The sequence below is a fragment of the Ipomoea nil genome, unplaced genomic scaffold (genome assembly GCF_001879475.1).
Source record: "Ipomoea nil cultivar Tokyo-kokei standard unplaced genomic scaffold, Asagao_1.1 scaffold2833, whole genome shotgun sequence".
Taxonomy (NCBI): Eukaryota; Viridiplantae; Streptophyta; class Magnoliopsida; order Solanales; family Convolvulaceae; genus Ipomoea; species Ipomoea nil.
In genome coordinates this window covers 1545537-1559193 of record NW_017619261.1, presented here as the reverse complement: position 1 = coordinate 1559193, position 13657 = coordinate 1545537, and the positions used below count along the sequence as shown (strand labels likewise).

Sequence of the window (13657 nt, the reverse complement as noted above, 5' to 3'; positions counted from 1 at the left end):
ATGTCCAGCCTTTTTGCAGTGCTCACACCATGGTCTGCCCCCTTTTCGAGGCCTACTATCTTGAGAGGAAGTATGAGTGAGCATTGCAGAGATTTCTGAGTGTGAAGTTGTGTCAGCCATCATCAATTTTTGTCGGCTTTCCTCCCTTCTAACTTCAGCAAAAACTTCATGAATGGGAGGAAAAGGTCGGACACTCATGATTCTCCCCCTGACCTAATCTAGGTTCTTGTTTAAACCTAATAAAAATATGAAGGTTCTCTTTTGCTCAACAATATTTTTGTAAAGTGCAGAATCATCAGGACACTTCCAAGAGTATACTTCAAACATATCAAGGTGTTGCCAGTACCTTGTTATGGTGTTGTAATATTGTGTGACGTTGGAGTCCCCTTGCTTTAACTCAAATAGCTTGGTTTCAGTTTCAAACAGTTCTGAAGTGTTTTCAGAACTGGAATATGTGTCACGTGCTCCATCCCAAATTTCTTTGGCTGTACGATAGAGGAGAAAATTTTCTCCCATCTCAAAAAGCATGGAGTTGATTAACCAGGACATTACCATATGGTTTTCAGATTTCCATTGGCGATAGCTAGCATCAGTTTCCTTAGGCTTCACGATTTCACCAGTGAGGTATTCGTCTTTCCCTCTGCCAGAGACATACATGAGAACTGACTGGGACCATTGAAGGTAGTTGTGGCCGTTGAGCTTATGAGAGGTGATTGGGAGAGGAGAACTATCAAGGACTTGAGGAAGGTTAGGATGATTTGTGACAGTTGAATGAGAAGGATGTGATGACCCATCTGAAGGTGAGGAATCAACTGGAAGGGTTTCAATAGGTTTAGACATAGTTGCTGGAGAGATTTGGTGAGGGAGGATAGAGAAGAGCTAGGGGTTTAGAGTCAGGCTCTTGATACCATGTAAGAAATTCTGAATAGTTCTACTTCTCAATTGAAAGATACAAGCCCTAATTTATACAAATAAGAAGATTGATTATAGGGAAGAGAATCCTATAATCCGGGAAAGTAAATAAAAGGAACACTAAACTAGGAAAGAATAAAATCATATCACTAATTACAGATCCTAAGAATATATGCATATCAATCTAATATTTTCACATATCAATTCTAATACTTCCACATATGGTGGGGTTTTTTTTTTTTTTTTTTTTTTTTTTTGGCAATAGAATATTAGAATGTATGATCTCCAAGTAACTTGGAGTAGATTTTGGATAGTGTACAGTCCAAAATCATCATAAAATATATCATAAAATTGGAGCTGAACTCCTGCATGTCCCTGAATTACAATTACAATACTTATAAATGAAGCCATTGCTTCATCTGTGGCTATATAACACATCACATCTATTTGCTTACCTCAATACATAAAATACAACTCATAACTTGGATGGATTTTACAACCTAGCAGTAGCTATAGGGTAATGAATTTCATGGGAAGAAGAAGAATAGCATATAAACAAAGACAACAACAGCATCAAAGTGAAGTAGTTCTTCTAGCCAAGTTAGGTGACGATGAGTTCAAGATTTCGAGGCCGAGTTCATTTACCTTGTTTAGTAGAAGATTCTGTTCAGTCTCGAGCTGGAGCATCATTTCTTCTTGGGCTTGATGGAGACTTTCTAGCTCGTTCAACGATGCTGAAAATCCTTCAAGGTCATCATCTTCAATGAAGGACTGAAGCTTGATTATCAATTGCTTCATCTGTTCAAGTTAATCATCAAAATATCAAGGAAAACAATAATAGGGGAAAAATGGGTGGTACTCAGTACTTGATGTACTGTGTGTTGTGTTACATATATATATATATATATATATATATATATATATATATATATATATATATATATATATATTGATGTATTGGGCTGAGGCGGGTAAAGGGCCAAGTCCAGCACCCTGGCTTTAAAAAATGTGTGGCGGTATAAAGAAATAAAGTTATGCCTTTGCTTTTGGCATAGTAGTAAGCTCTTGATTCTAACAAGTGGTATCTGAACCAGGTCACGGGTTTTGAGTCCCGGCAAGAGCAGTTAAGACTGGCCGGTGCCGGTCCGGGTTCGAATCCCAGCAAGAGCAGTTAAGACTGGCTGGTGCTGTGAGGGGGATTGTTGGGTAGAGGCCAATAAGGGCCAAGTCCAGAACTCTTGGCTCTCGAAAATATGTGGCGGTATAAGAAAATAAAGTTGCACTTTCGCTACGAGCTATAGCTTTTGGCGTAGTGGTAAGCGCTTGATCCTAACATGATGCATATATAAAAACATGGGACTTTTCTTATGCCAATGACTTAAACAGCTATGGCAAGTTTTCCTCCACCCATGTGAAGGGATTCAAATTCCCATTCCCACTGATCGAGGCCTACTCTTACCTGGTTAGATATGTTGTGGCGTGCTTTAGTAACTGAAGGCTCGGAGTCTAGGCTTGATTTCTTCTCTAGGTTGGGATCTTTTCGTGTAATTTGAATATGAATCTCTCCTTTTGTCACCCCTTGAAGGGGTATCCACTTGTCAAACATTTGATTTCGAGGCAATCTCTGGTATTCTACGATACAGTCGCCTATGCTGGATGTAGGTAGCAAGGCGTTGTGGTCTTTGACATGCAATGACAAATCACTGCCGTCATCTGGAAATTCTAAGGTCTGATGCCATTGAGGATTCAGAGTTTTATACATAACCTGCAAGAGAGAGCAGATCATTCACAGTATCCGAAAAGGCAGTGATATCAATGACAGAACGGTATTCGAAAGAAGTTTCAGTTATTTTCACTGAGAAATTCCATAAATTTGTGATAGTGCATATCTAACCTTAGTTCTTTTCTTCAAATTTCCATATTGCACCCTCACATATGGATCACTTGTTCCATTAAGGTCGGCAGCAATGAGATCTTTTGCCTCAACGAGAGCAAGTTCAATCCATCCATTTCTCTGAAAGAAAGAAAAAACAAGATCAAAAGAGAAGCTCCAGCATCTGAGCTGCATAGCAAAATTGATTAGTCTTTTGCTCATTCTTTTCCTTATTTTAAACATTTTCAGCATTTCAGTTTAATAATAATTGTTGAGCGGAGGCCGGTAAAGGCCAAGTCTAGCACCCGGTGACTGGGGGATTGTTGGGCGTTCGCCGGTGAAGGGCCGAGTCCCAGCACCTAGCGTCTCAAAAATGTGTGGCAGTATAAAGAATAAAGTTGCGCCTTCGCTACTAGCTATAGCTTTTGGCGTAAATGGTAAGCACTATATATGCAGAGGCCGGTAAAGGCCAAGTCTAGCACCCGGTGGCTGGGGGATTGTTGGGCAGCGGCCCTTCCAGCACCCAGCGTCTCGAAAATGTGTGGCGGTATAAGGTAACAAAGTTGCACCTTCACTACTAGCTATAGCAAATGTGTGGCGGTATAAGGAAATAAAAAGTTGCACGTTCGCTACTAGCTATAACTTTTGGGGTAAGCGCTTGATCCTAACAATAACGATAATTAATAATAATAATAATAATAATAATAATAATGTGAAATTTATTAATATAAGAGCATACCTTGGACCTGTCATAATCATCAAATCGCACTGCTTCTATCTGAAGTTGCAGTTCTCCAGAACTAACCTTTTCAAGGGGAATCCAAACCACCCTTGGTGACCCTTCCACGAGTCCTTCCAAACTTATCCGTGCACTACCAATATTCTCATCACTAATTGTTTCTTCAATAAAGCATTTTATCTTCAGATACTCGTCGCCCCCAACTTCATCAAATTCGAATTTCTGTTTCCATTCCGGAGCCGAAGTATGTGGAACAGTTCTCGTTCTTTTAGAAGCCTGAAGAACAGTTTTACAGAACTATTACAATAACGTACAATTATGCTTCTTGAATACCATTAAATCAAGACTATTGAGATAGACTACAAGATCATATCAAGATAGGCTTACCGAAAGAGATCATTACCAAAAATAGTCACATAGATAGTTCGTACCTTCCCGTACTGTAGTTTGACGTAAGTGCCAGAGCCCGACATCCCGAATCTATCTTTTGTAGGAAGGTTTTTACCATCAATAATAGTCACGTGTATTTTTCTTCCGGTTCTTTGCAAAAGATTTGATGAGCCACTGATTGATTGCTGGGAGACAATATCTGACGAGCTTGAGCTATGAGAACCATCAGAAAATTGCCATTCTTTCAAGATAAGTTTTACTGTCAACTGCAATAGTATTATCAACGAGAATGAGTATCACAAAATAAATCTGTCTGTTAGCCGAAAGCTAACACATATACCCTGAAAATGGAACTCAAACTAGTTTGCATTTAGACACATTTTAAAAAAGACAAAAACTTGTGTGAAACCGGATCCGTGAGACAATTCGGGTCAAGATAACAATATAATACTTATACTGGAAAATGTAATACTAATCAGGAATAAAGTATTTCTTACTTATAAAGAAAAATGTAATACTTTTACATTCTGATTTAAAAGTATTACATTTTTTCCTCAAAAAGTATTACGGGTGTGTTTGGTTCACACATGATAATCGGAATCGGAATGGGAATCAAATACTTGGTAATGGTAATGGATTTTAGTGAAAGTATTTTGCATGTTTGATAGTAGGGTGGAATTGGAATGATTACCAATATTGATGTTTGGCTATGTATGACCCTATAATGGTAATAAAGGTTTTAAAAATACAAAAACAAAAAATCAAGGAAATTGGTTCTAATATAATGACATCCAAAACACCAATATGAAAAAAAAAAAAATCAAAACAAAAATCTAAAAGTATTAATCTAAACTTAAAAATCAGATTACCAATAAGATGGAATGATACCCGTTTTTAATTAGGGAATGAGGTTTTTAATTGAAGGGGTAATCAAATCCCATAGTTGTGTTTTAAAAAGTTGTCAACCAAACACTAACTATGCTTTTGATTCTCATTCCTAGTGTGTAAACTCATGAACCAAACACAATATTACATTTCCATATTGACCTGACCCGTCTCACGGATCCCTCACAGGAGAGGCACTCTTTAAGAAATTGTTTAAGTAGAATGCAAGACCAAGCAGGTAGGAAGCTGGGTTTGGATCAAATTAACTAAGTATAATTATATTGCTAAATATGGATGTTACTATATAAATACTACATTATCATCTAATTTGGATGGAATATTTAATAAAAACAAGAACATAGGTTAACAATAAAATAAGATGTATAAAATTGTCTTACAATAAAAAACAAGAACATAGGTTGTCATTCCTACCTCCCCAGAATTAATCCCCTCAAATGGAACTGTCATTTCAACTTCTTTGCCACAAAACTCAGTGCGCCTGGCAATTGCAGAAAAATCAGCACCAGTTGCCCAAAATATAGTTGAATCATCGTCGACATATCTCATCTGTTACATTAGAATTCAGGTCAGTTACATCCACACAAGCGAATGCAGTACAGAAAGGCAATAGTATAGACTTTGAGACAATAACGTGAGAAGGCTGCATGATGAATGCATAAAGATATGGTTCTTTCAACAGTTTAGTCAACCCGTCTTACAGGAAAGGATACACATCATTTATAGCCATTGTTGGGGTGGAGGCCAGTAAGGGCCAAGTCCAGCACCATGTGGTTAGGGGGATTGTTGGTGTTAGAAGTGAATAAAGTAGGGATATGAAGAGCCAAAGCATATGAAAAGCCAAAAGGATGTGAAGGGTCTTCTACATTGTGTTTAGCATGTATATATATGGCAGTGTGTGTAGTTGAGGAATAAGTAAGAAATATATAGAAAGCGCTATTATTTAACAGTTGGGCGGAGGCCGGTAAAGGGCCAAGTGCAGTAACCTGGCTCTTGAAAATGTGACGGCGGTATAAGGAAATAAAGTTGCATCTTCGCTACTAACTATAACTTTTGGCGTATCAAAATAGTACCTACCTTAATTTCACAACTTGATATAAAATCATATTTCACGCTGTTAGGGGTGCATTGATATAAGTTGAACTTAAGAACTCCAGTATTATCATGTAGAGACATGTTGAATTTTGAGTCCCATCTAGGGCATGATCCCGGTCTGACATCTGTTCGTCTGGTTAAGTCCTCGAGCTCAACCTCTACAAATGTACGCAGATCTATGTAATCAAGATGATTGTCCACAGGACCAACTTTAACCGAACTTTGTTGTTTTCTAGAAGGGCTTCCTCTTATGTTACTCCGGGATAGTTTGCTGCCAGATATCACCTTGACAGTTAGTACACCACCAACAGCTTTTTTCATCAAGTTCACCACTGGCAAAGATAAACAATTCCTCCGAGGTTCAACCATCCTCTTAGCGATGGAATCAGTTGCAAGCTTATCCTGTAAGGCAGAAAACGTGTTATGTGGGTGTGTGTTTGTGAGAGATGAAGCCATCAATTAGGCAATCAAGGGTAGAGTTAATACCCAATTTAGCCCTCGACTATATATAGTGGTTTTTATCAATTTAGTCCTAAACGTCTTTTTGTGCTTAATTAGATCCTCGACTTTGATGGTTTTACCAAATCGTTTTAGTGAGTAGGAAGTTCACCTGAGTATCAAATTCTCTTGCACTCAAAATAACTTAGCAACCAAATTTCTTATTAAAGTTCTCCAAAATACTTCAAAAAGCATCATGGACTATTCTATACAAGTGTTGAGAAGAAACCACCCTATTAAAGTTCTCCAAAATACTTCCATTTTCTACTCCCAACTTTTACTCCGCACACAAAACATTGATGTAGACACTTGTATTGGGACCCACATGGAAAAAATAGCTTATCAGAACCCGCTACATCAAGGAGTAAGATTTGGGAGTACATGTAGCAGAACTCTTTTATATGTGAATGAACAATAAGAGGTTAAGAATATACCAGCCATGCACGAACACCGGGCACCTCTGTTGCTGGTTGAGACTGGTTTCCACCAAATGCAACACCAATCCTAACTTCTGGAGTCGATTCAAATGAGTATAAAAGCGCTCTTCCATCAAGAACTGGAATCATTTTAAGCTGTACAATGTAAAGAGACAAAGGAGAAAATTGATCAACAGATGAAATACCATGGGTAGCATCGGTTAAAAACCACAATAGTTGAAGCATTGTGATCTAAAGGTTTGGAAATTCAATGTAATACATAAAGATGTGTTACAAAATAAAGATAAACACATAAAGAGACGAATTGTTCTAATTCATGGTCACATATGACATTAAATCTCAATGCCCATCTGGTTAACAAATAATTTCCCAGTCCGAAATCTATCCCCCAATTTTCAAGAACATAACAAGTGGTTTCGGGCAGTAGACTGCTATTTACATCCATAAATCCATTAAAGGCAGATTTTCCCAAAATGGGAGAAAAATCAAGATTATAGCCTTTGTCTCAGTATTGAACTTTGCAATGCTGACAATATTTCCCCTACTCGAGAATTAGTATAGCCTTAGGGGATATCAACCACAAGATAACCTAACAATTGATGCCATCTCATATTTTTCCATGAGGATATAAGTACTGTATCTGTCCTGGCATAGCAATGTGATCATTAAACCACCTTCCAAATATCGTCTCCAAAAGTTAATAATTATCTTGAAAAGTAAAACAAGAAAATAGTGCATACATCACCCTTGATGTGGAGGCTGTTTATCACTATCCGTGTAGTCCCCATCAACGTCTTTCCCAACTTAGCAAGCAACACCGCTCTTATATCAGTAGTGTCCCAATCAATGCCCATATGCAAGATCCGCTGTTCCCAGATCGAAGTGTCAGCATTTTGATTTTTCAATATTTGCGGAACATATAAATAAGGTAAGATATTCATTGATAGAAACAAGAAATCACACCTGATCACCTGCTGTTGACCACCGAGCACCATGAATCCCCAGAAGTGGAGGTCGAGCACCTAGTGAAAATTCTTGCAGTTCAAGTTTTTCCTACACAAGTTAATATACGGCAGTTAATAAAGCAAGTACAGGGAGTATAATAACCATTGTAGTAATTCATGGTTATTATCTTCTTCATGTGAAGGTTAAAAAAAAAAAAAAAAAAAAAAAAAAAAAACTTACAATGAACCTTGGTTTCCGATGTTTCAAGCGTCTCTGCATTCAAGGAAAAAAAAAAGCATCAAGAGAGAAAAATAAACACATTATGGATGTCTCATTTAAAATGCATAACCTGGTAGGAGAACATGTTTTTTCAATAAGAGATAATAAATAAAAGGCAAAAGAGTTGATAACTAGCCAGATAGTGTCTAATTAGTACTCCGTAGATCATAGCTCACAAGCCAGGACAAAGATTTTACTGCAGAAAATCAAACAAATATTTTCCAATCCCTATAACAGTTGATCAGCAGGCCAAAAATACAGAAATGGAAGTTACCTCCACAATATATGATAACTTCAAAGATAGCCTTTGGCCAATGTAATTCTCCCATATTTCCAGCAATAGCTTGTTTAGCCACTCACATTGCTCCAAAGGTGTAGTTTGCTGCACGAGTATGAAATGAAAGAAAAAGAGAGCATCACTGATAATCGTTTCAAGATTTTTAAAATTTTTATTTTTGAAAAATAGGATGAAAATTACTGAATTCTGCAGCAAGGTTTGCATCCATTTTTTGTTCAAGTCTTCAACCAGAATGTGTCGTTGGTGGCTTCCGTACTACAAACAGATATTGCGGGCAACACATCACATTTTAAAGTCTCCAGAACACAATATCAACTATGTAGAAGGTGTTGGGCGGAGGCCAGTAAAGGTCAAGTCTAGCACCCGGTGATTGGGAACTATTGGGCGGAGGCCTGTAAAGACCAAGTCTAGCACCGGGTGGCTGGGGATTGTTGGGCGGAGGTCAGTAAATGGCTTAAAAAGCCAAGTCCAGCACCCAGCGTCTCGAAAATGTGATGGCAGTCTATAAAAAAATAAAGTTGCGCCTTCACTATGGGCTATAGCTTTTGGTAAGCGGTAAACGCTTGATCTAACAAGTGGTATCAGAGCCAGATCACAGGTTTGAGTTCCAGCAATAACAACATTTATGACTGGTTGGTGCTGGGAGGGGGGAATTGTTGCCCTTGATCCTAACAGAAGGGGATAAAGACACACTCAAAGACTGAAAGAGCACTCTATTGATGGAAAAAAGTGCAGCCATCATTCTATGCTATGTGCAATATAAAGTAACATCACAAAAGAACCATATTTGAGTGGCAAAGTCAGAAAAAAAAATGGTAAAAACTAGAATTGATATTCACAGCAGTAAATCAAAATCTTTTTAAACCAGTGTAATTGCTGAAGGAGAAACATCACAGAAGAAATAAACCCAAAAACCAAGCAACAAAAGGGAATTTATGAATTCATACCTGTAAAGCAGCCCAGAGAGCAATAGCTAGAGGAACCCAATTAGAGAGAGAAAAAAACCATTTCTCAATTCCCCACACCACTAAAAACAAGAGAATTACAAAAGGAAGAAAAGGCTTTTCTTCCAGCACCTGATTCAAAAACTGTATTGCTTCCTTCACATTAAAACCCCTTCTGTTCTTCCTCCCCATCTAATTATAAACTCAACAAAAAAAATCACTGAACCCAAGTTTCAAAACCCCAAAACTCAACAATCCGTAACATTCCCAGAAAACATAAAGACAGTTTTTTTCTTCTCGATATTTCAAGAACCCAACTTTAAGCAAGAAAACAGGAACTCAAAAGGGAAAAATTCTCAGATTAAAGATCATGGTAGTGATCAAAGAATAAATCCAAATGGTCGGTAATGTACTTATGGAGAAGAAGCGAATATAAACTGACTGATTGCTGGAAGGCTGGAGATAATGGTGTGCTGGGAGTACAAGTCTTAGTCAACTCATATTTCCAAATATTCTGTACACATAAAAAAAAAAAAAATATATATATATATATATATATATATATATATATATATATATAGGGATGCACTCAGGTGCGAATAAGTGTCTAAGAAGGAAATGTGAACGAATCAGCGCGCGACACGTGTCCAGATTTAATAAATTAAAAAAAAAAAATGCGGTGGCATTTTCGTAAATAATTAAACATCGAGGTGCAAGTAAAATCACTTACAAGTGCACCTACTTTCACCTATAAGTGCATGTAATTTTGCCTTGTTAGCATTCACTTCCCGCAAACATTCATGCACCTGGGTGTGTTTACAACTATATGTGCAACTATTTATAACTATAGGTGCAATTATTTATAACAATAGGTGCAACTACTTATAACTATAGGTGCACCTACTTTCACCTATAAGTGCATGTAATTTTATCTTGTTAACATTCATTGATCTGAGTTTAGCTGGTAGTAATACCCCTGAAAATCACTCGCAAACATTCATGCACTTAGGTGCAACTACTTATAACTATAAGTGCACTTAGTATTGATGCTCAGTGTAAATTTTTTACTTGCACCTATAATACATTTTACATGCACTTTGATGTTCAATTATTTACGAAAATGCCACGCACTTTTTAAAAAAATCAGTGTTTTTCATCCATTAGATCTGGACACGTGGACCGACAGAATCCATTCCTATTTCGCTCCTGGACGAAGCATTCGCACCTGAATGCGATTCTATATATATATATATATATATATATATATATATATATATATATATATATACAAAACTTTATACAATTTCTTCAACGTGGAAGATGTTTATTTCAGGTTAAATTGTATTGCCATTTATATTTAGCCTTGAATGATGACATATAAAAACATACAATTTTATACTCCGTAAATATAAATGCAAGATGTCATTACAAAGTGTAACTATTACTCCCTCCGCCATGTTTTAGGCAACTAATTTTCATTTAAAATTTTGTGATTTTTTAACAAAATAGTATTCCCCGGTCTCATTTTATATATTCTACTTATTATTCATTTATCAAATCAAATAATTCTTCTTTGTTTATTTTTCTTAGTATTTTTTATTCATTTTTAAATTTGATTTTTTGTGTTTAATAGTATTTTTAGTGTACTTTTAAATATATAAATTTTGTATGCTAATACTAAATTTAATATTATGAAAAATTGAATTAAAAATAATTTCAGTCAAACCTCGTTAACCGAACCAGACACAAATTATTTTTATTAAGACTCAAAACCTAAACCTCTCACATAGGGGAGCAATCCAATACTAGTAAACCACAAGCCACTTGGTACTTACAAATTATTTATTTAACAAAAGTTTACAAAATTAATTTTTAATAAAATTATAGTTAAATTCCAACCATACATTTACAAATAGGATTATGAACTCTGTAGCTTGTGACTTGTGGAGACGTGACGCATGACAATTATTATTGTGCGGACGATGGTCCGCACAAGTTATGTGGATCATATTTTATATAATATAAAATAATGTACTTTTATTATATTAAAAATATATTTTATATTTAAAAAAATATATTATTTAAATACTAAAAATATATTATTTTATATAATGTACATTTATACACAAATAATATATTTTTTGTATATTAAAAATGTATTTTCTTTTATGGTTCATACAATACTATGTGGACCATCCAATAAGTTGACGATGCGTGGCGCCCATACTAGTAAATCAGTCATGAAAGATAGCTTAGGGTGTAACGTGGACCTATAGACTACAATAATGATTGAACCTAGTCTTATAATGTCAAACTCATAAATAAGCGTATGCCATAAAACAGAAAAGGTTTATTTCATTATCTATTAATTATGGACAAAAATTTGTGTGAAATTGTTTTATAGATATTTTCTATGAGACGAGTGAAGTTAATATGAAAATGTTATATATATATATATATATATATATATATATATATAATACTAATTATGGATAAAGTGTTTATTATTTATATAGGTAATTGTAATACTTTAAAAAAAAATATTTTTACATTCTAATTTAAAAATATTACATCTTTCTAATAAGTATTACATTTTTTCTCATAACATAACAAACACTTGTCAACATTACTTATAACTTATCAGGGAAAATGCATGTAATACTTTTGATGAAAAATGTAATACTTTTTACATCAAATGTAAAAAAGTATTACATTTTTCATGGTTGCAAAATTTGCGCCTAGGCGCTAGGCGCCCGGCCACAGTCGCGAGGAAGGCCGGAATCGGCCTCCTCCGCGGCCGGCCGGCTAGGCGGTCTAGATGGCCGCCTAGCCGGCTGAACCGGCGTTCAATTTAATTTTTTTTTAAATTTTTTTTAATTTTTTTTAATTTTTTTTTGCGTTGTAAAGTGGGAAAAGTTCGGGAAGGCATAACTTTTGACTCGGTTGTCCGAAGGCGGTTTGGTCCACTAATTTCTCAAAAAAATGCTTCTTTTGCTCTTAATTTTAGTTTTTTTTTTTTTTTTTTTTTATGTATTTAGATGGTTTAAATAATCTTTTGAACACTTTTACAACCACTTACGTAAATAGTTTGTAAGAAATAACTATGAAAATCTTATGTTTTATTACTAAATTTTGAAATTTTTTATTTTATTTATAAAAAAAAAAAAAAAAAAAAATCGACCCCTACCCTTGGCGCCTAGGGGGCGCCTAACGTTTTTGGCAACATTGACATTTTCCCTTATAAGTAACAAACGTCTTATACCTTATTAGTATTTCATTTTTTAGTATAAGTATTACATTCACATATTGATCCAACTCGACTCGTCACAAGGATAAGAATCCGTGACACAGCCTCACAGAAATAATAAATATGAACCTTAAACTTTATAATCCTAAGATATGTCTTATATGTTTCAAAATTATATTCATTGCTCATTGATATGGTGCCTGATCATTAATTGCAAAGAGGGTTTTTTTTTTTTTTTTTTTTAATTTTTTCACTTTTTTAATCTCTTATGTTCAATAAGTGAGAAGGGCAGAGTGATAGTGTGTATTCTCTAGAACATTTTTCTAATCTAGATTTTTCAAGTGTAATGGAGTAACATAATAGGTATTTGAAAATGTGATAATAGCAAGTTTTATTGGATGATGATTGATTTAAGAGTATCATCATACTTTAATAATAAAAGTTTTAAAATGATATGATTTATATCCTCGCACCTCCCACTTTTAGATCATGGAAAATAACGAGGTGAAAATGATAGATATATAAAGTAGGGGACCACATATGGAAATGAGCAGATACAATTGTGGTCCCTTTTGTCTTCACATATTCCAATTTTTGCTCGCACTTCGATCTATGGCCTATGGGTTAGTTCAATTCCCTAACCTTTTGAATTCACTACAACAAATTTATAATAAAGGGGCTACAGTTGGTAAGTTATTGAGAAAATGTCATCCTTAGTGGTGCAATTATTGTAATATTTATTTTAATTTTAACTACATTTTTTTTTAATACTACTAGCTATGTTACAATATAGTATTTGTTCATAATTATTTTCTCAATCTTCTGAAGTATAAAGAGTCAACCTACTGAAGCACAAAGGGGATTAAACTCATGATCTCTCATTTTGAAGAGATATTTTGTGCACTAGACCACAATGTCATTGACTAATTTTAACTACATTTAATTTTATGATTTTATTATTATTTTCACATTTAATTTTCTATTATAAATTTTGTTTATTTAACTTTTTGGGACTATCTAATAATTTCACAATCTTAGGCTCTTAGCCTTCTATTCTTGTTGAAATTATTAGATGGTCTAAAAATTTAGTGTTAATT

At 35.0% G+C, this 13657-nt stretch overlaps 1 protein-coding gene across 1 annotated transcript; it reads right to left on the bottom strand.

The window, feature by feature from the left end:
- Positions 1-1181: 1181 nt before the first annotated feature.
- Positions 1182-9803, bottom strand: LOC109159579 (synaptotagmin-5-like). The gene is made up of 14 exons (XM_019307680.1): positions 9317-9803; positions 8550-8624; positions 8346-8453; positions 8033-8065; positions 7811-7900; positions 7588-7713; positions 6845-6982; positions 5895-6314; positions 5232-5366; positions 3956-4180; positions 3525-3800; positions 2807-2926; positions 2372-2677; positions 1182-1710 (listed from the first exon to the last, which is right to left on the bottom strand). The coding sequence occupies exons 1-14, from the start codon at positions 9503-9505 to the stop codon at positions 1486-1488; spliced, it is 2466 nt and encodes an 821-aa protein (XP_019163225.1). The 5' UTR covers positions 9506-9803; the 3' UTR covers positions 1182-1485.
- Positions 9804-13657: the final 3854 nt, after the last annotated feature.

Excerpts from the sequence above, each read along its gene's own strand:
- LOC109159579 (XM_019307680.1), bottom strand. The coding sequence starts at position 9,505 with ATGGGGAGGAAGAACAGAAGGGGTTTTAATGTGAAGGAAGCAATACAG. Across the intron at positions 7,714-7,810 it reads GGTCAACAGCAGGTGATCAG|CGGATCTTGCATATGGGCAT; the intron begins GTGTGATTTCTT and ends ATCTGGGAACAG. Across the intron at positions 2,678-2,806 it reads ATTTGAAGAAAAGAACTAAG|GTTATGTATAAAACTCTGAA; the intron begins GTTAGATATGCA and ends TCTCTCTTGCAG.